Genomic DNA, 26,066 nt, shown 5'->3' with positions numbered 1-26,066 from the left:
TCATGATGTATTACAGCATAGAGTGCCTTATTGCTTTTATAAAACAATTCTTATATAATAAAAATATTATTGACACAAATTTTCATTATTATTATTTTTTTTTTTTTTTTTTACTGAGCAAATTCTGAGTTGCGTTTTTGGAGGCCTATTTCCAGAGTATAGTTGTGTTTCTGGGCTTGCTGGTGAATGGCCTCCAGAGCACAGTATTGTGTGTTTCTCACAGCTGGCAAATATCCCCACCACTTCAGTGGTGTCAAACATAAGCCCAACAGAGGAGTCCAATCCGCCCAAACGGCACTCGGTACTTGCGATCTCCTACATACCTGAAAATTTATGTTTTTCATCTGAATCTGGATCAGCGAGTGACACTGTCACAGGGCAATCCAGTAAATTTTTGCCCATTTACGGCAATAATGATGTAAGAAAAAATATTGGAAGTAAAAAGTGATTGTTTTGAATAATTAAAATGATCTGAACATTTCTCTTTAGGTCTTACTTTGTTTAAATGTTTCAGACGACTTATTATAGCTAGAGCCAAGAGCAGTGTGTGTTCTCTTTTGTTTTACCCCAGTTTTCATCATTAAAGCAATATAATGATTCAGCACTGTATTAGCTTGAACTATGCAAGTGATCTTTATGGAAATCTGCCTGCATAAGGTGCTTTTTCATTTTAGATAGCCTGTTATATACAGTTTGTGAAATATTTTAATTAATTTCAGAGATATTATAAAAGATTAAGGGTATATTTATTGAAAAGACCTCATTATATTTATTGAATATTAACATTATGTTCATGCTGATTAGCCAGAGGGGAACTTGCTCCCCCGGCTGAGCCTGGTTTCTTCCAAGGTTATATTCTCCACTAACTAAACATCTTATGGAATAAGCCAGTGGCTTTCTCACTGGGGGCCTAAAACAAAGACATTACATCATGATTTTCTGTAAAGCTGCTTTGAAACATTTCTTGACTTGGGGGGCCTGGGTAGCTCAGTGGTACAATACGCTGGCTACCAACCCTGGAGTTCACTAGCTCTCTAGTTCAAATCCCAGGGCATGCTGAGTGACTCCAGCCAGGTCTCCTAAGCAACCAATTGGCCCGGTTGCTAGGGAGGGTAGTCACATGGGGTAAACTCCTCATGGTCGCTATAATGTGGTTTATTCTTAGTGGGGCACATGGTGAGTTGAGCGTGGCTGCCGCAGTGGATGGCGTGAAGCCTCCACACATGCTATGTCTCCATGGCAACACACTCAACAAGCCACACGATAAGATGCATGGGTTGACAGTCTCAGATGCGGAGGCAACTGGGATTCGTCCTCCACCACCCAGCCTGAGGCAAATCACTATGCAACCATGAGGACTTAAAAAAAAAAAAAAAAGCACATTGGGAATTGGGCATTCCAAATTGGGAGAAAAAACATTTCTTGACTTGTATAGGCCTACTTGTTTGTTATGATGATTTAAAATATGCTTGTAAATTATAAACTCATTGATTTGGTTAAAACAATTATTTTCTGTGGTTTTAGCCTGCTGTTTAAGAAATTCCGATGGTGCATTTCATTTAAATTACACTATCTGAATTTCTACTTTAAAATTTCGATTATGACATTCACATTCAAATATGTAATAAATCTCACCCTGGACAAGATGTTACTGCATAGTGAATTTCACCCTGTCGGGAGCACTTTGCATCATCCAGGACCAGAACTATCATTTTTTTTCTTTTAATGATATAATCTTTTGGGGGTCAGTCATATATTGTCAGAAATTATATTGTCAGAGATTGCACCATGAATCTAAATGGAATTTAGTATTTTAGGCTGTCAAACTAACACATGTGTGACAATTGTCGCAAATAAACGTTACTAGCTCTTTGTGGTCCTCCTTTCAGGTTTGTGACACGCTTCATAGAGCTGGACGGCTTGACGTGTCTTTTGAACTTCTTGAAAAGCATGGACTATGAGACCTCAGAGAGCCGCATCCACACTTCCATCATCGGCTGCATCAAAGCCTTGATGAACAACTCCCAGGGCCGTGCCCACGTGCTGGCCCACCCACAAAGCATCAACACGATCTCCCAGAGCCTTCGTCAGGACAACATCAAGACCAAGGTGGCCGTGCTGGAGATCCTGGGTGCAGTTTGCCTGGTGCCAGATGGCCATAAGAAAGTGCTACAGGCGATGGCTCACTACCAGAAGTACGCTGCTGAACGCACACGCTTCCAGGTAATGCTGCTTTTCCTGAAAGGTTTGTAACAGAAGGATAGAAAATGCATAAAATACAATTGGAGCATAAAATCCAGAAAATGAGTGATAGATAGTGGATCATGTTCTTTGTGTGATAGATAGTGTGATTCATGTTCTGCCTTTATGAAACGGATGCAACAGTAATATGACAAAATTGTTCAAAAAATTGTTTGTTACAATGAATTGTTACAATGAATTATCTTAATTTAAATTTTTCTGCCAAGTAATACAGTTCATTATTCTGACTGTAGAATGTTTGCAGTTGCCAAACAATGAAGGTGAATGAATATAGAATGTGCAAACTTATATCAATGGAACAAACAGACAATTATCTGTGAGAATATGTATCATTACAGACTGAGTTCACAGTAAGGCACATAAAATTATAACAACACTAAAAAATAAAAACATTTAAGAAACTGGAAGTTATATGGGTTATACCGTATAAAACCACAGTGGAATAAGAAATAACAGAATGACTTGACTTGAGGCATTTTCATTTATTTTATATATATTATATATACAATGGTGTGAAAAAGTGTTTGCCCCCTTCCTGATTTCTTATTTTTTTGCATGTTTGTCACACTTAAATGTTTCAGATCATCAAACAAGTTTAAATATTAGTCAAAGATAACACAAAATGCAGTTTTTAAATGAAGGTTGTTATTATTAAGGGAAACAAAATCCAAACCTACATGGCCCTGTGTGAAAAAGTGATTGCCCCCTAAACCTAATAACTGGTTGGGCCACCCTTAGCAGCAACAACTGCAATCAAGCGTTTGCGATAACTTGCAATGAGTCTTTTACAGCGCTGTGGAGGAATTTTGGCCCACTCATCTTTGCAGAATTGTTGTAATTCAGCCATATTGGAGGGTTTTCGAGCATGAACTGCCTTTTTAAGGTCATGCCACAGCATCTCAATAGGATTCAGGTCAGGACTTTGACTAGGCCACTCCAAAGTCTTCATTTTGTTTTTCTTCAGCCATTCAGAGGTGGACTTGCTGGTGTGTTTTGGATCATTGTCCTGCTGCAGAACCCAAGTTCGCTTCAGCTTGAGGTCACGAACAGATGGCCGGACATTCTCCTTCAGGATTTTTTGGTAGACAGCAGAATTTATGATTCCATTTATCACAGCAAGTCTTCTAGGTCCTGAAGCAGCAAAACAGCCCCAGACCATCACACTACCACCACCATATTTTACTGTTGGTATGATGTTCTTTTTCTGAAATGCGGTGTTACTTTTACGCCAGATGTAATGGGACACACACCTTCCAAAAAGTTCAACTTGTCTCGTCAGTCCACAGAGTATTTTCCCAAAAGTCTTGGGGATCATCAAGATGTTTTCTGGCAAAAATGAGACGAGCCTTAATGTTCTTTTTGCTCAGCAGTGGTTTTCGTCTTGGAACTCTGCCATGCAGGCCATGTTTGCCCAGTCTCTTTCTTATGGTGGAGTCATGAACACTGACCTTAACCGAGGCAAGTGAGGCCTGCAGTTCTTTGGATGTTGTTATGGGGTCTTTTGTGACCTCTTGGATGAGTCGTCGCTGCGCACTTGGGGTAATTTTGGTCAGCCGGCCACTCCTGGGAAGGTTCACCACTGTTCCATGTTTTGCCATTTGTGGATAATGGCTCTCACTGTGGTTCTCTGGAGTCCCAAAGCTTTAGAAATGGCTTTATAACCTTTTCCAGACTGATAGATCTCAATTACTTTCTTTCTCATTTGTTCCTGAATTTCTTTGGATCTCGGCATGATGTCTAGCTTTTGAAGATCTTTTGGTCTACTTCACTTTGTCAGGCAGGTCCTATTTAAGTGATTTCTTGATTGAGAACAGGTGTGGCAGTAATCAAGCCTGGGTGTGGCTAGAGAAATTGAACTCAAGTGTGATAAACCACAGTTAAGTTATGTTTTAACAGGTGGGGCAAACACTTTTTCACACAGGGCCATGTAGGTTTGGATTTTGTTTTCCCTTAATAATAACAACCTTCATTTAAAAACTGCATTTTGTGTTTACTTGTGTTATCTTTGACTAATATTTAAACTTGTTTGATGATCTGAAACATTTAAGTGTGACAAACATGCAAAAAAATAAGAAATCAGGAAGGGGGCAAACACTTTTTCACACCACTGTATATATATTATCAATATTTTATTAAGAAACCAAATTACTTTGATGACATGGACCAAATAATAAAGAAAAGCAGCCAATAAGTGCCCAACATAGATGGGAACTCCTTCAATACTGTTTAAAAAGCATCCCAGGGTGATACCTCAAGAAGCTGGTTGAAAAAATGTCAAGAGTACATGTCTGCAAATTCTAGGCAAAGGGTGACTACTTTGAAGATGCTAAAATATAACACAGTTTTGATTTATTTTTTGATTTTGTTTAGTCACAACATAATTCCCATAGTTCCACTGATGTTATTCCATAGTTTTGATGACTTTACTATTATTCTAAAATGTGAAAAAAGAATGAGTAAGTGTTTCAAAACTTTTGACCAGTAGTGTACTTGGATGAACTTGTTTTTAATGCTTCCATAATTGAATAAATACTTTTATTAAATATTTCTTTTAAAAAATGTAAAATCATTAAAACAAAAATTAAGACATTTTCATGCATGCAGCGATGCAAGATTAAATTGGCTGCAGCCAAAGGTTTGGATTTAAGGTTGGGAAACTGATCCTAGATCAGCAGTTATGAGCAGGATTATCCTGTAGCAGCAATCAGAATTTCCTATTGATATGTATAAATACAATATGTGCAACACACTCCGCATATGAGTATCCCAAAATTTGCAAGCAAACATGTTGCATGATAACCGACCTATAAATAAAATAAAACACTCTAATTGAGACAATTGGACAGTAACATCATTTGGACCCTTTCTACAGCATGGCAGGAAATAATCACATTAAATTTTCCCAATTTGTACACAAATGTTTGTGTTGATTGTGTTTGCAAAGCTTAACTGTTTTATCTGTATTTTTAGTTTATATGTATATATATATATATATATATATATATATGAAATAAACTATGTATATATATATATATATATATATATATATATATATATATATATATATATATATATATACATAGTTTATTTCATATATATATATATATATATATATATATATATATATATATATATATATATATATGAAAATAGACGTTTATATTTGGTACCAAACAAGTTTAGGCTAAATATGCAACCTAATTACCCACTGTGGTGGACTTTTGTTTTATTAAAACAAAGTTTTTCATTAATATGTTTATGTTTTATGTTTATTTACTTAAAATAACAAAATTACACAAATCAGGGTTTTAAAGGATTAGTTCACACAAAAATTTTAATTCTCTTATCATTTTCCCCATTTACTCCCATGCCATCCCAAACTCGTATGACTTTTTTTCTTTTGTGGAACTCAGACAAATATATTTTAAAAAATGTATAATGTGAGCCAGTAGGGTCCAAAACATTCAGCTACAAAAAGGACATAATCCATATGATTCGAGTGCTTTAATCATATCTTTGGGAGAGAAACAGACAAAAATGTAAGTCCTAATTCTCTATAAATCTTGAAATTGTGATTCATATAAAATAAATGTAAGATAAATGAAATATAAAATATTACATATAATGGTTTGCTTGACCTCCCGAGTTCTTAATATTCCTATCATTTTTTGATTAATGTTACATATTCCGATAAAAATAAGAAAAACTGAATGCATTTTTTAAGAGATTCAAGCCACATATTGTACCCTATTAACTGAAAGTGCCAAATATCACATGGTGATTGGGATGATTTCTTAATATATTTTCTTAAGGTTCTTGTTATTCTACTGGTATGGCATGATGCTAGCAAAACTAAAGGACATGGGTTCGATTTCCATAGGACACACAAACTGATCAAATGTGTGCCTTGAATGCACTGTAGGTTACTTTTGATCAAAGTGTGAAATGCATAAATGTTTTGGAAATGTAAACATCGTGACTCTGCTTTGCAGTCTCTTCTCAACGAGTTGGACAGGAGCACAGGACACTACAGAGACGAAGTCAATCTGAAGACGGCCATCATGTCTTTCATTAATGCTATGCTGAATGCTGGGGTTGGAGAGGTCAGCTGAAAACCAGAACCTCTTGTCAACTTTCTCTGCATGCGGTAAAACGTGAATCAGAGTTTTACAAAACGTTATGGTTATTAATGGAATAATTCCCTCTGTTCACTCTCACAGGACAGTCTGGAGTTCCGTCTTCATCTTAGGTATGAGTTTTTAATGTTGGGAATTCAGCCGGTCATCGACAAGCTGAGAGCTCATGATAATGCCACGCTTGACAGGTGAGAACACTTGAACGTGTGAAAATGGGGCTCAATTTATATATGTTTCATCCCATTCCTGATTATGTAAACTCACATGTGTGTTTTTCAGACATCTGGACTTCTTTGAGATGGTGCGGAATGAGGATGAGTCCGAACTGGCCAAACGCTTTGAAATGGTGAGACCTGTTAACCATCTGGATACGCCTTCTGCCTTAAACTGTACTTAAATTCACTGATTGCTTGTTATAAACAGAACACCATTCTAATATTATAGTGAAGGTTCACCCAAATCATTTACTCACCCTGCTGTTGTTTCAAATCTGTATGACTTTCTTTTTTTCTGTGGAGCACAAAAGAAGATGTTAGCCAGAATGTTAGGGACTGACAGCCTCACTTTGTAGAGGAAGATTGCATGGGACAATCGTCAACTATTCTTGAACATTTTTCTCATGTACCACGGAGGGAAGAATGTCATACAGGTTTGGAACAACATGTGGGTGAGTAAGTGATAGCAGAATTTTAATTTTTGGGTGAACAAACCCTTTAGGTGTGTTTGCAAGGCTCCTGATGTCATTTATGTGTTAATTTGGGGAAATCAATGGTTTTCTCTTCAGACACATGTGGATACCAAGAGTGCCGGTCAGATGTTTGAGCTGATCAAGAAGAAATTAAGCCAAACAGATGCTTACCCCAACCTGCTATCTATCCTACAACATTGCCTCCAAATGCCATGTGAGAACTCCAACATAACCCACTCAAAATATCTCACCCAATACACAGCAAGCTGAAAATGTACATTTAACAAACATTTGTTAAATAATAGTAGTTGTCTAAGAATTCCACTATTATCAGCCTTCGAACTTTCCTCTGTTCCAAACTGAGTGAGCTGCCTTGCTGTCTGCTGTCTACATAGGCAGCTGCCTAATAAGAAAATGGAACCTCAACAGTGACTAATTTGGAGTACTTCGTAAGCAACTCTGCGCACCCAACAAATAGCACTCGACATGATAACCGCATGAGAGCTCACAGTGATTTCCCATTTAAATATTAGAAAATGTTGCTAACAATGCAAGACACCAATAAGCACAAAAAAATACATGGCAAACACAAATATTGGATGAAATCTTATAATTATACTATTTATTATTGGCACTTTGCAGTATTGAATGTATAATTGACATTTCTTTACATTTCGTCCTGGATTAAATTTTCCCTCATCACAATGCATTCTAGAATTGCCATATTTGTGATTAATACCTTAGAATTTGGCCAGAATGGGTTATCTTATAAGGCAGTTTAATTTTGTTGCCTACGGTTTGGAACAATCTTCATGTCAGGAGCATGCCTGTGATGCCTTAAAATTGTATCTAGGAAGGCATCCCACTAGGTTTTGGAACAAAGCCTACAGTAGATGTTTTTTTTGTTTTTTTTTGTTTTTTTTTAGCTTTGCTTTGTTTTACTTTGCTTTGTTTTGTTTTGCTTTGCTTTGCTTTGCTTTGCTTTGCTTTGCTTTGTTTTGGTTTTGGTTTTGGTTTGCTTTGCTTTGCTATGTTTTTTTTGTTTGTTTTTTTTTCCGTTTAGTTTCATTTTCAACAGAATTGGTCAAAAAAAAAATAATAACTAGGCTTACCAAATTAATTCCTCATAATTTATTTTTCTATTTGAGCAGGTGTTTATGCTGAGCCATTATGTTCCCTCAGCAACTACAGTAAAATGCAGTACAGAATGGCACTAGTCAAAAGTTTAGACACATTCTTTAGAAAAAATAATTATTCATCTAAACTATGAAATAACTCAAAAGGAAGAATGGGAGTTATGTAGGGACCAAAAAAAAAAAGATAAAAATCTTATGTTTTAAAGTACTTTGTTCTTCAAAGTTGCTACTATTGCCTAGAATACAGATCTGCACACTTTGGGCATTCTCCTAACCAACTTCATGACATATCCACCTGGGATGGTTTTTAAACAGTTTGGAGGAGTTCCCATGTATGCTGGCTGTTTTTCCTTCTCTATCCGGTCCAACTCCATTAAAAAAATTATAAAAAAATACATTTAAAGAAACTTTTACGTAGGCACTATTTATATTTGTCTACTAAACAAATTCCAAACATTTAAGCATAAACCTTTAGGTTAAGTGTTTAATGAAGAACGTAAATTCAGTCAAGTGTGTCCAAACCTTTTACTGGTAGTCAAACTATGATATCATAATTACATACCAAGGTTGTTTTTGAAGCTTGTAAAATGTGTCTACAGATAAACATGGGACAGGTAGCTTACAGCAATGGCAACTTCTAGACCGCATCCTTCAGCAAATTGTTCTGCAGGATGACAAGGGAGAAGACCCAGATGTTTCACCTCTGGACAATTTCAACGTTAAGAACATTGTTAGAATGTAAGTGCTCAATTCAAAACACATGGTCTTTCTCATCATCCACAGAACACATCTTTTTTTCTCTCTGCAAATCTGACAATAGGACACATTAGAAGTTAGTCATAAGTTTGAGTTAATTAGCTGTTGTGGTATATCTGAAGCCAGGAGGCCTTGATGTGGTGTTAGCTCCTCTTTAGATCTTTTATAGTTCAAAGTAATTTTTCTGAACTCACTGGTGGGTGGAGGGATACTCAAATGGTGCAGGCTCAATTATCCTCAAAGTGATGTTACATCGTGACACACTACTGTGATCTACTACTGATAACATGCTAGCAGATGCCTCATGTTGTGTTTGCTGAAGCTTCTTGTTACTTCCTTTAAATTAAGGAAGAGTGGTTGAACTCGGAAAGAATAACTGGATTAGAATCACAAAACTGTGGCCAGAGTGGAAGCTGAGATCAAAGAACTTGGCTCAAACTGAATGAACCCTCTGACTTGTGTTCTGACTCTTTGACCAATTTTTTTTTACTGCATTTCAAATACTAAAGGAAACTTTGAGACGCCATAGTAATCAACACTGCTATTACTGTCATTAATTGTGTAATTTACGCATAAAACATCCATGTCCAATGCACCTAAAAATGAAAATTTTGTTATTATTTACACACCCTCATGTCTTTTCAAACCCGTATGCTGTTCGTTTTTTCTTTTGAACACAAAAGGAGAAATTTTTATATAGCTTTCTTTTTTATATAGAATCTTCTCATATAGCTTTTCCATCTTATTTGACAGACCATGTCTGTTAAGCTCTAAAAAGACAAAAAAGCACCATAAAAATAGTCTATAAATAGTCTATACAACTCGTGTGCTATATTTTAAGTCTTCTGAAGTCATATGATAACTTTTTGTGAGGGTCAAACTGAAATTTCTTCCACTGAGCTGTTCGAGAACGGCTGTAACTGGATAGTTAAATCAGTAAGTCAGTAACTGGATCAGTCCGATTCGTGAAGGATTTATCCTGTAAGATTTGTGTACCAGATAATACCGGAAAAGAACCACCTCAATAGAAAGTTTTTCACCAAATTTAATGATCTTTTTGCCTTCACTAGTTCATTTTAAATCAACCTACAGTGTGACAAATTAATTTCTACTAGTCAAAAGTTCCATATAAGTTAATAAAAATTGCATACATAATAATTATAGCCTATCAAAAACAGCAAAATGGTATTTAAAATAGCATAGTATTTTCAGTATCTGGTATCAACTACCCGATTACTGTAAGTGGTATTGAATTTGTGATTCCACAGGTGATTCTTTACTCTATTGTTTGGTGTCTCAGCAATGGTCCTCAAATCTGTTTGTTATCCAGATTACTTTAACTTACTGCCACCATTGTCATTGCTTCCATCTGCATGCAGTCAAAATCATTAACATTCACGCACATCCATGCTCTCTATCTTTATCTGCAGCAGTGTGCCAAGAGCTGTGATTAATGTGTTTAGTATTTAAAGGTTTAATCGGGTGTTGGAAAGATTAAGTACAGAGAAACCTTGGATGGTGTTATTCATGGCAAACATCACTCTGGGGAAATGTCATGGTTATTTGTGTAACCTCCATTCCCTGATGGAGGGAACGAGACGTTGTGTCGATGTAGTGACACTAGGGGTCACTCTTGGGAGCCCGAGACACCTCTGGTCTTTGATAAAGGGCCAATGAAAATTGGCAAGTGGTATTTGCATGCCACTCCCCCGGACATACGGGTATAAAAGGAGCTGGTATGCAACCACTCATTCAGGTTTTATGCTGAGGAGCCGAGACAAGGTCCCGGCCATTTCAGCGGGTAGTTCAGCATTGTGGCAGGAGGGACACAATGTCTCGTTCCCTCCATCAGGGAACGGAGGTTACACAAGTAACCATGACGTTCCCTATCTGTCACTCACTCGATGTTGTGACACTAGGGGTCCCTATACAAAACGCCGCAACTGGCTGAACTGTGTTACGTGAACTGGCGGTGTGTGACGGACAGACAACTGTGAGCCTTGTAGCCAGCGCACCAGGCCGACACGTAACCTCCCCCAACATAGTTATGAGTGTCGAACGGCCTTTTGGGGACAAGTTGACTACCCAAAAGATAGAGACAGGCTAGCCCAGTCGTGGCCACTTTTCCCCTTCTTTTTTTCCACTCCCTAAAAAAAAGGGGGAATATCCGACTGGGCCGACCAGGTCTAGTTGGGGGGTGTCCCTCCCAAGGGGAGGACACCACGGAGACCACACCTCTCCCAGAGAGAGGGGGGATATTTAAGTGGAAAATACGTCACATGGTCTTGCCGAGCTATGTCGGAAGTATGTCATGTGGGGAAGTCACATGGTAGGTCCTACCCAACAGGGGAGGAGTTACTACAAACATGGAGACTGTGGCAGAGGGGCCTCTGCCCAAGGAAGACGCAGTTTGCCAACAGGGAAACAAATTAGCGGAAGATATACATCGCATGGGGTTACCTACAGGGAACCGCCAAATGCGGAGCACCTACCCCAGAACAGGGCGTTTAGTTAGCACGTGTACTGGGCCAGCAGCATGTCTCTCCGAAAACTCGACTGCCACAGGGCTCGGAGGAAGTCAACCAGGGAACATAGTTTGTGAACACTACTGGGAGTTAATGGCGCATGTCTTCAGCTCAGAGGAGGTTGTAGAACCTCGCAAAGATGTTAGGTGTTGCCCAGACCGCTGCTCTGCGAATGTCTGTTAGAGAGGCACCCCTGGCCAGGGCCCAGGAGGCTGCTACACCCCTGGTAGAATGGGCTCATAGCCCTACCGGGGGTGACACGTCCTGGGCGTGATATGCCATAGCTATGGCGTCAATGAGCCAGTGGGCGATCCTCTGCTTGGAGACAGCGCTTCCTTTCCACTATGCACCAAAGCAGACAAAGAGCTGCTCAGAGATCCTAAAGCTCTGAGTGCGATCCAAATAGATGTGTAAAGCGCGCACCGGACACAGCAACGACAGGGCTGGGTCTGCCTCCTCCTCGGGCAGTGCTTGCTCGTTCACCTCCTGATCCCTAAAAGGGGTCGTGGGAACCTTGGGCAAATAGCCCGGTCGGGGTCTCAAGATCACGTGAGAGTAGCCCGGACCGAACTCCAGGCACGTTTCGCTGTCAGAGAACGCTTGCAGGTCTCCTACCCTCTTGATGGAAGTGAGCGCAGTCAGGAGGGCAGTCTTCAAGGAGAGTGTCTTAAGCTCAGCTGACTGCAAAGGCTCAAAGGGGGCTCTCTGTAGACCCCGAAAAACTACAGAGAGGTCCCATGAGGGAACGAGGCATGGTCTGGAGGGATTCAGCCTCCTGGCACCTCTCAGGAACCTGATGATCAGGTTATGCTTCCCTAAGGACTTACCATCCACTGTGTCATGTTGTGCCGCTATAGCGGTGAGGGGGCCTTTTACCCCATACCTGGTCCTCAAGGGGTTAATATTGATATACAGTAGTGTAGATCCCAGGGCAATAGTTATAGGGCACAATTTGTCAACATATGCAAATACTTTTGAGACCGCAAGATGTTTTGAGTAACAAAATTAAGATAATAAAAATAACCACTTCAGAAAAGGGTATGTAATTTCTTGTTTATTTTCGATCTCATTTGATATTTCAGTAGAACTCTAGTATTCTATAAACAAATGAATATCCACGGTGATTGGTGAGCCCACTTTGAACATTCTTCGTAATAAACCTACTCCCCCCACTAAAGAAAAACAATGTGTTTTATAGGGGCTTTTTACCCCAAATACTAGCCTTTCACTTACTGGACAGTTGTTGAAATTTTTTTTTTTTATATAAACACCTTAAACTAAATTGGAAATGACAATTAAGTATTTTGTCTAAAAATTAAATGTGATAATTTCCAGGATATTCATTAGCTACACTGGCAGCCAAAAGTTTGGAATAATGTACATTGTGTGTGTTTGTGTCGAGATACAAATAGCACCCAGACGCAGGAATAAAAATATAACAGAGTTCAGTGAGAGAAAAGTTCAGTTATATGAAAAAATGAAGTAGCACAAACAACGGAACAGTCCAGAGACAAGTTGGAAGATGAAGGTGGAGACCTCTGATGGCGGCAGCTGCAGCATGGAGAGAGTAGTTATAATGTATATTCCAGGGTGTGAGATGGCGACGACTGGAGCAGAGAGAAACAGAGTTGAGAAATCCTGGTGAATGGAGCTAATGGTAATGGCTGGAGCACAGGAAAACAGGCAAAAATAGCCAAACTTAAAAAAAAAAAAAAAAAAAAAAAAAAAAAATACAGCGATCAGCGTGAGAACGCCAGTAACAAAGCACACAACAAGAGAACGATCCGATACTGAACTAACACAAAAGGGCTGCTTATAAGGGAGAGAGAAGATAGTGTGCAGGTGCCGAGCTAATCAAGCAGCGGCTGGTAATGAGCGTTGCTGAGCAACGCTACCACGTGATTAACTCTGCACCAGCAACAACAAAGAGGGAGACACACAGAAACAAACCAGCAGAATGAATCCTCCCATGACAGTTTGCTCTTATGGACAGAAATTGGTACTTTTATTCACCAAAGTGGCATTCAACTGATCACAATGCATAGTCAGGACATTAATAACGTGAAAAAAATACTATTACAATTAAACTACTTCAAAGAGTTCTCATAAAAAATCCTACACGTGCAGCAATTTAGCATGATTACTCAAGTATAAGGTGTCGGAGTGATGGCTGCTGGAAATGGGGCCTGTCTAGATTTGATCAAAAATGACTTTTTTCAAATAGTGATGGTGCTGTTTTTTTACATCAGTAATGTCCTGACTATACTTTGTGATCAGTTGAATGCCACTTTGGTGAATTAAAGTACCAATTTACTTCAGAAACAGCAAAATCTGTACATTATTCCAAACTGGCCACCAGTGTACATAAATTTGCAATATTTAAAAAATAATTAAATATTAGATCAGATTGCCTCAGAATTAACCTTTAGACATTACACACTAAGATCTCATGGATCAGGAAAATGTTGCAGTGTAATGTGACAAACCAGCCACAAGTGTTTAGGAAAGTGCTATTGGAGTTTTTGTTGCTATTTAGTGTTTTGGGAGAAAAAAAAAGTAGTTTTAGCCTTGTTGTACCCTACTAAAAAAAACAAAAAATCATAATAAAAAATTTTTAAAAACCAAATAAAAAAAAGCACAGATGACAGCTTGTGCCATGGTGAAAGCAATAAATACATAAAAAAAAGAAGAAGAAAAAAAACGTTCCATCCACTTCCTTCACAACAAATTGATGTTTGGCAATCGAAATTAAAGTGCAAGTATTAGCCAAATTTGCTAATGCTAGTTAGGGTTAATTAAACAGGAGGGGTCATTCTCATTAGCATTTTAGAAGACAAAAATTTACATACACCCCTGCATACAAGATTAGTCATATGTATTTGGTCTATTTTGCAGGAAGAGAAAGTCTTAATGGGCCCTATATTTAGAGTGTTATGTCTTAAGCGCAGTGCTATATGATACGTCATACGTGCAAAGTCAGTGGGCATGGCCATGAAGTTTTGGAATTTTCGTGCCAGTATACACCAAAAGGTTTGGTGAAATTGCGCAAGCGAAGCGCTAATGGGCTGGGTCAAGTGCAATTTATTTCTGCAGTACTTCTCAGCTATTTATTTTTGCACTTAGAATCAGCTCTCTCGTGAAAATTGGATAAGACATAGCCCACGGTCGTTGTGCGTTGGGCTGTGCCTGGCACAGTCCCAAAAATAGGGCCCTAGACTATTGTAAATGAGTGTATCTGCAGTCAGCTGCAAGTTAGTTTTGTCAACTTTTAGGAGTGCACAAGCATGTAGATGGGCTTAAACCTGACAGACATGGACAAAAGGTCTTTAAAATAGAATTTTGTTGTCAGTAACACAGTTGACAAATAACAAACCAGCAGTTTAAACAGATACATGACCTAGGTAAGTGTGGAAAATAGGCTAAAAATATTTTTATACCCCTATGTACTGTATCTTAAGTAAAACATACTGTAATGAGGCTTGGTTTTTCTCCATCCACAGGCTTGTCAATGAGAATGAAGTCAAACAGTGGCGAGACCAGGCAGAAAAGTTCAGAAAAGGTAACAGCGCACATAGACTTACAGAACTGAGACTGCAAACTCTGCAGTGAACTTGTGTAACGTTAATGTGTGTCTGTTTCTTTTAGAACATGTAGAGTTGATGGCTCGTCTGGAAAGGAAAGAGAGGGAGTGTGAGACCAAGACACAGGAGAAGGAGGATATGATGAAGACTCTCAACAAGATGAAGGACAAGTTGCAGAGGGAAGGCGTGGAGTTGCGCTCAGCCAGGGAGCAAGTTTTAGACCTCTCCTCCCGCTTTAGTGACATTTCAGTGAGTTTACCACCTGCTTCTTCCTGCTTGTTTGCTGTAGTTATGATTGACTTTGAACTATTCACAAGTAGGGCAATTACACAAGAATGATAAGTTAGGGATAATGTACAGTCAGCTGGTCATACCACAAAATAAACCCAGACAGGGCAATCATGACCAATCCTGAAAGGTTATTTTGCAAATGTTCCAATTATTACATGGCTGCCAACCAAATAAATAAATAAATTAGAGCTGTCAATTGATTACAATTTTTAATCAAATTAATTACATGATATGCCGATAAATTATTGCTATTAATCTTTGTAATCACATATATAAATATTTGCATAAATAAGCCACCCTAAAGAACAGTAACTCAATATATAATGATTAAATAATTATATTTAAATAATTATAAATAAATATATATTATTTAAAATGATTAAAATGCATTACATTATTATGGCAGACGAGTAAAGCATTGATCAATACAAAAAGCGTCTTTAGAAGGCAATGTATTGTTTATGTCCATATTATTGAACATAAGCCTATCATTGGCCTACAGTCCACAGCAATCCATTTTGCAATTGAAATTGTCAATCCGTCTGATAGATTTATTTCGAAGGGTTTTTTTAACGAAGCGTCAATGTACATATGCGTCAGATGGATGCTTTTAGAGCATCTCTCTTTGGTTGTGTTGCGTCATAAACACAGCGTTTTAGGTCGCTGTGTCAAGTTAAGCATAGTTTAAAACTTTAAAACACATCTCAAGATCTCTGCATTCGGAATTGCGCTCTGTCTAGCTGTCTTTGAACGCAAGAATGCATCCTCATCTTGCACTGTTGCTGGTGTCAAGTAAGCCTGAATGGGGTTTGTTGTCTGTACAGCTGCACGTTGCCTAGACAGGTGGATTTTTGCTTACTGACCCCTGCTGAAAGCTTAAATTGCTTCCGATGGTAAGAGTATTCCTTATTAAAGTTCTGGGACATGATTCATTTAAATTAAAATTAATTGCGTTATTTTTCGTATTTTTTAACGCATTATTTTAATATAATAATCTCACTGAATTAACGTGTTAAATCAACAGTCCTAAAATAAATGTACGTTAAATGTAAATTTAAGTTGAAGTTATTTTATTATGTCAGAATACAGAGAATTCGTAGTGTTATGAGAGACATGATACTGGCAAAACTACTGTGTGTAGGAAATCAGTTTCATTTATATTTATGGATTTGGCAGACACTTTTAACATTTAATAACGTTCTTTTTAAAATAACAGTACAATTTTTTTTTTATCCCATGTGGGGGAATTATGAGCATAGAAATCAAAAGATGCATAGAATATAGTAGCGTATATAAAATAATGTATTTTTTTTTTCAATACATTTTTTTTTTAATTAAATATATCCCCAAAAATATTTTACATATTTCCAAAAATACTTCTAGCCATCTAAAATAAATTAACAGCCTAAATCTTTCACTCCTGCAAACTGTATGGGCACGTTACTTATTTATTTTAATTATTTGTTTTAATTACAGATCTGCTTCTCAGTCAAAACCCGGCAGCATCAAATCTGTATTAATGCATCATATCTAACAATAACTCAGTGAAGACTCGGAAACAACTGAGAAACGTACGTTTTACCTAAATTTTTTCCTTACATCTGGATTAATCGTGCATGTCCATAACTGCGTTTCCATCCAACATTTTTTTGGGCGCATTCTGAAAATGCGCATAAGAAGTCCTGAATGGAAACACTTGACATGCGAATAAACTCTCAAATTTCACATATAATTTAATGCACTAGGAGGAGGTGGATTTTCTAGAGTTTCGCTTTAGTTAAAATGCGCATTAAAATGATGGAAATGGCTTATTCACATGATTAATTACGTGTTTTGACCATCTGTAAAGCAACAAATTGATGTTTGGCAATTGAAATTAAAGTACAAGTATTAGCCAAATTTGCTAATGCTAGTCAGAGATAATTGAACAGGAGGGGACATTCTCATTAGCATTTTAGAAGACAAAAATGTACATACACCACTGCATACAAGATTAGTCATCAGTATTTGGTCTATTTCGCAGGAAGAGGAAGACTTAATGGGCCCTATTTTTATATATATTTTTATATATATATTTTATGATGGCACCATTTAGCAGTTTCCTTCAGAATAAAAGCACATGCTTATCATGTTCTACTAAAAAGAGGGAAGCCCCACAGGAAGTGGTGTACTCCTGAAAATGTACTGTGATAAACTGTTTAGTCTTTAGTTTCATTAAAAAATTATTGGAACAAAATCAACCAGTTATTAACCACTTACAAGCATTTAAAAATAACGTTTTCACTCCAGAACAATTGAAAGGGCCTTTGTTCCTGTTTTTGGTTAAGTTCTTCAAAAAAAAATCTGTTTTTGGTTTTCGTTCTTTGAACTGTTTTTAGTCCCTGATTCAGACTGTACGTTTCAATATGTATGTGTATTTCCTGGGAAGCAAACCTGTGACCTTGGCATTCTTGACTTTTGGGTGAACTGATCTACCAGTTGAGCTATAAGAATACTTTCAGTTAACAGTCAGTTATACAGTTAATTGAAAGTATTCTTGTAGCTCAACTGGTAGATAAGTTCATCCAAATATTTTTGATTAATGACCACTAAACAGTCAGTTCATTAATCAAAAATATCTGACCCAACAGAACAGTAGTTGTGAGAGCCCTGTAATAAAAGGTCTCATTTTAATGATACTTTAGAATGACAAACTTAAGGAGAAAGTGCTGTGGAGATGGTTTATACATTCTTGCAGATTTGTCTTCACACATTTTACTGAAAGTATTTGATCTTTTTCATTTTTAGAGTGGTGGAGTTCCTTTACCCATTCCCCCTCCACTCACTGGGAGCCTGATGGCTCCACCCCCACCACCTATGATGATGGGTGGTTTCCCTCCTCCTCCTCCTCCTCTCCCTTTCTCCAGCCCGCCACCACCTCCTCCACCTCCCCCTGGGGGTCCTCCTCCCCCACCAGGAGCCCCGCCCATCTTCTCCGGGGTCCCGCCTCCCCCCGGACCTACTTCCATCAGTTCCACCTCCAGCCTGCGCACAAAGAGCATCCCACAACCTTCACAGCCACTCAAATCTTTTAACTGGTCTAAACTGGTTGAGGTGAGTCGGTCATGTGTACCTCTGGAGTACAGATGTCCAAAACTACATATTTTCAGAATCAACTAGTCAGTGGGTTGTCTGTATTTTTGCTCTGGTATAGGGTACTGTCCACCAGACAAGATCATTCCGTTGACGTAGTCTCCATGTTTACAATGCAAAGCTCTTGTCACTGGACGTCAGACAGTAATTATCTTGAAGGCAGTAGACCTGTTACAATAGCTGCAATTTTGATGGCCATTTTATGGTACTTTAAATAGGATGAATTTAGTGACATAATTTCTAAGAGAGGCCTTTATTTAAAAAAAATAGGTTTGCACTAACTAGTCGATCAGTTGTGTCACTACTCACTAGTTCCATAAGGTAATGCAGGAAGAAAATTCCTCTGTCCACAAACTACGTCCTGTGTATTTCCATGCAAATATATGGGTCAATGATGTGATGCAATTTTTTTGTCTGGTTCTAATACATTAGAAATGCAATTCCCACAAAACAATTTTTTATTTTTTTTATTCCTAATTTGGAATGCCCAATTCCCAATGTGCTTTTAAGTCCTTGTGGTTGCGTAGTGATTCACCTCCAGGTGGTGGAGGATGAATCCCAGTTGACCATCCGAATAACCGACTAGTCGGCTACATTCCTGGGCGGTTATTTGGCTAGTAAAGTGAGTAGTCAATAGTCAACTTCAACTAGCAAACTAGTCCTGACACATTCAGAGATATTTTACATTTTGTACTAGGATTATACTGTTTAATTAATTTTATTATTAGCACTGATGCATATGTTAGATACTTAAAGGGCAATTACAGTTTTACTGTGTGACCTTCTCACGGGCAAATCAGCAACAAAAAGACATACAGGGTACAGAGCATTTATCTAAAATTAACCCTTAATTGCAGTCTGTTTTTCCTGATTATCATCTTGTTTTCGCAGAACAAGATCACTGGTACCATCTGGCATGAGATTGATGACAGAAGGGCTTTTAAAGTTCTCGACCTGAAGGATATCGAGAAGATGTTTTCAGCTTATCAGAGGCAGCAAGTATGCAAGTGTTGCACACACAGTTGTATCTCAGCTGTTCATGTTCAAACAAATCATTTTCAGTATCATAAATGCATCGTCCAAATGCATAGATATTTCTGCAATAACTTAGAATATCAGCTGTCCTAACTTGTGTATGTTTGTGAAATTTGTGTGAGTATGAGATCTGTATTTGAAATCCTATACAGCTTTGCAGAAGTGGACAGCCCTTGCTACAGCAGCTGTTCTCTGCTAAATGGCTTGTTGTTTTATAGTTGCCTTATTGCTTTAAACATGCTGTAGTGTTTTAGTGCATTTAGATCAGAAATCTAGCAGATATGCTTTCAGGCCCAAAATCAGCTACAACATATGGTTAATATCAGTGAAGAAAACAATAAAAGCACAATTGTCAGGGTTCCCACGGTCATGGAAAACCTTGAAATATCAGATAATGTAAAAAAAAATGTGTGTATATATATATATATATATATATATATTTTTTTTTTTTTTCCAGGCCTGAAAAATATTTTCTAGTTATTATCTTCTCTGAAATACAGTACATTTTATCTGCAATATATTGCTTTTTGAGCAAGTCCCCTGCTCATATGCATTTACAATTTTGGATCTTTTTTGTCTTAATGGAAACTTTTTAGGCTAAATGGAATAAAGGTTTGGTTTACTGAAACAAATAGAAATCTGCGTCTGCAGTATCTATATAACGGTTTTTATGGCTTTTGTTGTTTTGCTTTGTTTTGCTTTGTTTTGCTTCATTGTGTTTGTTTCGCTTCGTTGTGTTTTGTTTCGCTTCGTTGTGTTTCACTTCATTGTGTTTTTTTTTTCTTTTTTTTCTTGAACTGAATAAGTGGTCATGGCAAATAATTTATAGTAATACTGCACAAAGATGATGTTATATAGTTTTCTGTTGAGGTGGAAATTACATTATAAAACTGATATTTAGGATGCTTTACAAAGCAAAGGGTGTGGGAACCCTGAATAGCCACTGTTTCCAATCTGTTTCCAAAATGAGTCCAGTGAGCATCTCTGCTGTATTCAGCTTGGGCTGAGTCTTCTGCTGTAGTTCTGCTGCATTAGATTTTAACTTCTGCATGTCTTCCAATCATTTTGTTCCTTCTCTGCTGCTGTACATCTGCCTGGCCAGGAGCTGCTCACTAACCAATCCTTCAAGCAGGTGAGTGGATATTATGAGTAGCGCTACTACAGTTGAAGTCAGAAGTTTACATACACTTAGGTTGAAGTCATTAAAACTCATTTTGTAACCACTCCACAGATTTAATATTAGCAAACTTCATGAGAGAAATCAGAGAAACCTTGGATGGTGTTATTCACGACAAACATCACTCTGGGGAAATGTCATGGTTACTTGCGTAACCTCCATTCCCTGATGGAGGGAACGAGACGTTGTGTCGATGTAGTGACACTAGGGGTCACTCTTGGGAGCCCAAGACACCTGAAAATTGGCGAGTGGTATTTGCATGCCATTCTCCCGGACATACGGGTATAAAAGTAGCTGGCGTGCAACCACTCATTCAGGTTTTATGCTGAGGAGCTGAGACAAGGTCCGGCCATTTCAGCGGGTAGTTCAGTGTTGTGGCAGGAGGGACACAACGTCTCGTTCCCTTCCTCAGGGAACGAAGGTTACGCAAGTAACCATGACGTTCCCTATCTGTCACTCACTCGACGTTGTGTCGATGTAGTGACACTAGGGGTCCCTATACAAAACGCCACAACTGGCTGAACTGTGTTAGGTGAACTGGCAGTGTGTGACGGGCAGACAACTGTGTGGCTCGTAGCCAGCGCACCAGGCCGACACGTAATGTGTTATTACAACATAGTTATGAGTGTTGAACGGCCCTTTGGGGACAAGTCGACTACCCAAAAGATAGAGACAGGCTAGCCCAGTCTACAGGTCTAGTCAGGGGTTGTCCCTCCCAAGGGGAGGACACCGCGGAGACCACACCTCGCCCAGAGAGAGGGGGGATATTTAAGTGGAAAATACGTCACACGGTCTTGCCGACCATGTGGAGAAGTCTCATGGTAGATCCTACCCAATGGGGGAGGAGTTACTACAAACATGGAGACTGTGGCAGAGGGGCCTCTGCCCAAGGAAGACGCAGTTTGCCAACAGGGAAATGAATTAGCGGTAGATATACATCGCATAGGGTTACCTTACAGGGAACCGCCACATGCGGAGCACCTACCCCAGAACAGAGCTCTTAGTTAGCACGTGTACTGGGCCGGCAGCGAGTCTCTCCGAAAACTCGACTGCCACAGGGCTCGGAGGAAGTCAACTAGGGAACATAGTTTGTGAACACTACTGGGAATTAATGGCGCACATCTTCAGCTCAGAGGAGGTGAAAGGCACTATGTGGAAGCGATAGACCCGGCCGGCTATCCCGGGCTTATCCGTTTGTATTGCGTGCCACTACCCGGGACGAAGCCAGGGCCCAGGAGGCCACTACAGCCCTGGTAGAATGGGCTCATAGCCCTACCGGGGGCGGCACGTCCTGGGTGTGATATGCCATAGCTATGGCGTCAATGAGCCAGTGGGCGATCCTCTGCTTGGAGACAGCGCTTCCTTTCCGCTGTGCACCAAAGCAGACAAAGAGCTGCTCAGAGATCCTAAAGCTCTGAGTGCGATCCAAATAGATGCGTAAAGCGCGCACCAGACACAGCAACGACAGGGCTGGGTCTGCCTCTTCCTGGGGCAGCGGTCGCAGGTGCACCACCTGGTCCCTAAAAGGGGTCGTGGGAACCTTGGGCACATAGCCCGGACCGAACTCCAGGCACGTTTTGCTGACAGAGAACGCTTGCAGGTCTCCTACCCTCTTGATGGAAGTGAGCGCATTCAGGAGGGCAGTCTTCAAGGAGAGTGCCTTAAGCTCAGCTGACTGCAAAGGCTCAAAGGGGGCTCTCTGTAGACCCTGAAGAACTACAGAGAGGTTCCATGCGGGAACGAGGCGCGGTCTGGAGGGGTTCAGCCTCCTGGTGCCTCTCAGGAACCTGACAATCAGGTCGTGTTTCCCTAAGGACTTACTGTCCACTGTGTCGTGGTGTGCTGCTATAGCAGCAATGTACACCTTCAAGGTGGAAGGGGACAGCTGCCCTTCCAACCTCTCCTGCAGGAAGGAAAGCACCGATCTGACTGCGCATCTCTGGGGGTCTTCCCATCAGGAAGGACACCACTTAGTGAACAGATGCCACTTAAAGGCATACAGGTGCCTTGTAGAGGGGGCCCTAACCTGAGTGATCGTGTTTACCACCGTGGGTGATAGACCGCTTAGGTCTTCCGCGTCCCGTCCAGGGGCCAGACATGGAGATTCCAGAGGTCTGGTCGTGGGTGCCAGAGGGTGCCCCGTCCCTGAGAAAGAAGGTCCTTCCTTAGGGAAATTCGCCAGGGGGGTGCCATCGCAAGGAGCGTGAGGTCCGAGAACCACATCTGGGTGGGCCAGTAGGGTGCTACCAGGATGACCTGCTCCTCATCCTCCCTGACCTTGCACAGAGTCTGTTCAAGTAGGCTCACTGGAGGAAATGCATATTTGCGCAGGCCAGGGGGCCGAGAGGTGCCTCGGTCAGGGCGTACCAGAGCGGGCAGCGGGAGGATTCTTGGGAGGCAAACAGGTCTACCTGTGCCTGTCCGAATCGACTCCAGATCAGCTGGACCACCTGAGGGTGGAGTCTCCACTCTCCCCTAAGGGTAACGTGCCGTGACAGCACGTCCTCTGCAGTGTTGAGGTCGCCCGGGATGTGAGTGGCTCGCAGCGACTTGAGGTGCTGCTGACTCCAGAGGAGGAGACGGCAGGCGACTTGTGACATACAACGAGAGTGCAGACCGCCTTGGCAGTTGACATATGCTACCATTGCCGTGTTGTCTGTCCGAACTAACACATGCTTGCCCTGGATCAATGGCTGGAACCTCCGCAGGGCAAGCAGATTTGCCAGCAACTCGAGGCAGTTGATGTGCCAACGCACATCAATGTGCAAACCGAGAAAAGAGATGCTCTGAACCGGGAGGAGCTTGCTCTTTTCCCAGTTGACCCCAAGCCCTTATCGGCTGAGGTGCGAGAGCACCAAGTCCCTGTGTGCACACAACATTTCCCGAGAGTGAGCTAGGATTAGCCAGTCGTTGAGATAGTTAAGAATGCGAATGCCCACCTCCCTTAACGGGGCAAGAGCTGCCTCTGCGACCTTCGTGAAGACGCGAGGGGACAAAGACAGGCTGAAAAGGAGGACCTTGTACTGATACGCCTGACCCTCGAATGCAAACCGGAGGAAGGGTCTGTGTCAAAGTAGAATCGAAACGTGAAAGTACGCGTCCTTCAGGTCTACCGCTGCGAACCAATCTTGATGCCGGACACTCGCCAGAATGCGTTTTTGCGTCAGCATCTTGAACGGGAGTGTAAAGCCCGGTTCAGTACTCGCAGGTCCAAGATTGGCCGCATCCCATCGCCTTTTTCCGTTATGATGAAGTAGGGGCTGTAAAACCCATTCTTCATCTCGGCCGGAGGGACAGGTTCTATCGCACCCTTCCGTAGGAGGGTAGCGATCTCCGCACGCAAGGTAGCAGCGTTTTCGTCCTTCACCAAGGTGAAGTGGATACCGCTGAACCTGGGCGGACGCCTGGTGAACTGAATCGCGTAGCCGAGTCAGACGGTCCGGACCAGCCATCGAAACGGATTGGAAAGCGCAAGCCACGCATCCAAGTCCCGCGCGAGGGGGACCAAAGGGACAACCTCGTCGGACGTACCGGCAGGTGGGGCCTCACGGTGGGGTGGAGCTCGAGGTGCCACACCATGTCGTGGCCGTGCTGAGTCTAGGGACATCGAAGCACTTACCTGGCTCCTTGTGACCACCCCCGGAACAGCCAGGGATGGGGGAGGAAGAAGCCTGTCCTCACAACCCGTGGAGACTGTCACATCGGGGGCAGATGTGTGCCACAGCTGGGCGCGCAGGGGTGGGGAAACCACCGCTGAGCGCCAATCCTGCAAGGGCAAAAAGGTGGACGGTGGTCATGATGATGACCGTGAACACCAGGAATGTGACCCAGGGAAGGAGGAAACCGTTCTTTTGCTGAACTGTTGGGTACCGCAGCCACTTGGGCATGCGCCGAAATCAAATGAAAAGGCAACAAAAGATTCTCCACCTGGCCCTCCACCGGGGGATGGAGTGGTCTTACTACCAGCTCCAGTGCAGTGGGTTTCATCGACCCTGGGTCACCCGTCTCAGGGGCGCTTTGAAGAGCTTTGTGGGTTTTTGGTGGCCGGCCATGAGACGGGTGGCATCCGCTTCCTGCGGTGGGCTCCACACCGGGGCTGGGCCGAAGGGGCAGGCTGCAGTGGAGCCGGTGCAGTCACCGCAGGGGGATGCCCTTGGCGACGAGCAGATGGGGTGCGGGATCTTGAACTGCGCCAGGGCAGGATATGCCGGATAGCCTCTGTCTGCTGCTTCACCATCGAGAACTGCTGGGCAAAGTCTCCTGGACCACTAATGTGGACATCGTCCGCCCGAGATACTGCACCGTGGCCTTCGTCGCCCAGAGAGCGAGGTCGGTCGCCGAGCGCAGTTCCTGCATCAGATCTGGGGCGGAACTACCTCGTGCAGTTCTTTTAGCACCTTGGCTTGGTGGACCTGAAGGAGAGCCATGGCATGCAGGGCAGAGGCGGCTTATCCAGCAGCACTGTAGGCTTTGGCCGTCAGGGATGACGTGAGCCTACAGTGCGGGAGCTTTGGGCGTCCGTGCCAGGTGACGGTGCTCTGCGGGCATAGGTGCATCGTGAGCTCCTTATCCACCGGGGGAATCGCCGTATAGCCCCTGGCTGCCCTGCCATCGAGGGTAGTGAGGGCGGGGAACTGAGAAATCGGGACCGGGCAGTAAAAGTGCCTCCCACGATATTGTCAGCTCCTCCTGCACTTCTGGGAAGAAAGGCACTGGAGCAGGGCGTGGCTGCTTTGAGCCCAGGAACCAATCATCGAGCCACGAGGGTTCAGGGGAGAGTGGAGGGTTCCACTCTAGCCCGACGCTCGCGGCCGCCCGGGAAAGCATGTCCATCATCTCCGCATCAGCCTGTGATTGGGCAATCGTCCCTGAAGGGGGAGCCCAGCTGAGGCTTCTGCATCCGACTGGACAAGCCCGCTCTCCGATGCTGCGCTTGAGAGCTCATCAGCTTCGCGGGCTCCGAACAAGAGGTCTAACTCGCCGTGAGATGAGCCGGTGGACTTATCCGGAAGCCCGATCGGGGCAGACGAGCGTGCAGGGAAATGGGAGGTCCGCAGGGGGATACCCGGCGGAGGTGGTCCCATTGGGGTCCCTAAATCGCCCCCAGTGCTAGCCACGCTGGCCTCAAACCCGTAGGTAGAAGGACCGAGGCGGGGAACCGCAATGTTGTCATGGTCATGTTCTCGCAGTGAGAACATGAACCATCCACGAACGCTGCCTCCGTGTGGGTCGCGCCCAGACACGAAAGACAGTGATTGTGACCATCTGAAGTTGAGAGGTAATGACCGCAACCAGGAATAACACACAAATGGAAAGGCATCTTTAAAAAGATGCGTCTTTAAAAAGA

At 41.7% G+C, this 26,066-nt stretch overlaps 1 protein-coding gene across 6 annotated transcripts in view; it reads left to right on the top strand.

Annotated features, from left to right (window-relative positions):
• daam2 (dishevelled associated activator of morphogenesis 2) overlaps nucleotides 1–26,066 on the top strand; it is a 311,361-nt gene that overhangs the window by 250,853 nt on the left and 34,442 nt on the right. For 4 of the 6 annotated variants that reach the window (XM_051646195.1, XM_051646197.1, XM_051646194.1 and 1 more), the window contains 11 exons: nucleotides 1,890–2,223; nucleotides 6,255–6,365; nucleotides 6,483–6,586; nucleotides 6,678–6,744; nucleotides 7,183–7,300; nucleotides 8,822–8,960; nucleotides 15,004–15,062; nucleotides 15,149–15,333; nucleotides 18,163–18,468; nucleotides 19,399–19,506; nucleotides 20,645–20,674. In XM_051646195.1, coding sequence (XP_051502155.1) covers nucleotides 1,890–2,223; nucleotides 6,255–6,365; nucleotides 6,483–6,586; nucleotides 6,678–6,744; nucleotides 7,183–7,300; nucleotides 8,822–8,960; nucleotides 15,004–15,062; nucleotides 15,149–15,333; nucleotides 18,163–18,468; nucleotides 19,399–19,506; nucleotides 20,645–20,674 — 1,561 coding nt within the window. The remainder of the gene's footprint in view (nucleotides 1–1,889; nucleotides 2,224–6,254; nucleotides 6,366–6,482; nucleotides 6,587–6,677; nucleotides 6,745–7,182; nucleotides 7,301–8,821; nucleotides 8,961–15,003; nucleotides 15,063–15,148; nucleotides 15,334–18,162; nucleotides 18,469–19,398; nucleotides 19,507–20,644; nucleotides 20,675–26,066) is intronic. The other 2 variants (XM_051646199.1, XM_051646198.1) reach the window with 1 other exon arrangement.

The sequence above is a fragment of the Myxocyprinus asiaticus genome, chromosome 20, assembly GCF_019703515.2.
Source record: "Myxocyprinus asiaticus isolate MX2 ecotype Aquarium Trade chromosome 20, UBuf_Myxa_2, whole genome shotgun sequence".
Classification (NCBI taxonomy): Eukaryota; Metazoa; Chordata; class Actinopteri; order Cypriniformes; family Catostomidae; genus Myxocyprinus; species Myxocyprinus asiaticus.
The sequence above is the reverse complement of the archived record's forward strand: the minus strand, read 5'-3'. Positions and strand labels throughout refer to the sequence as shown.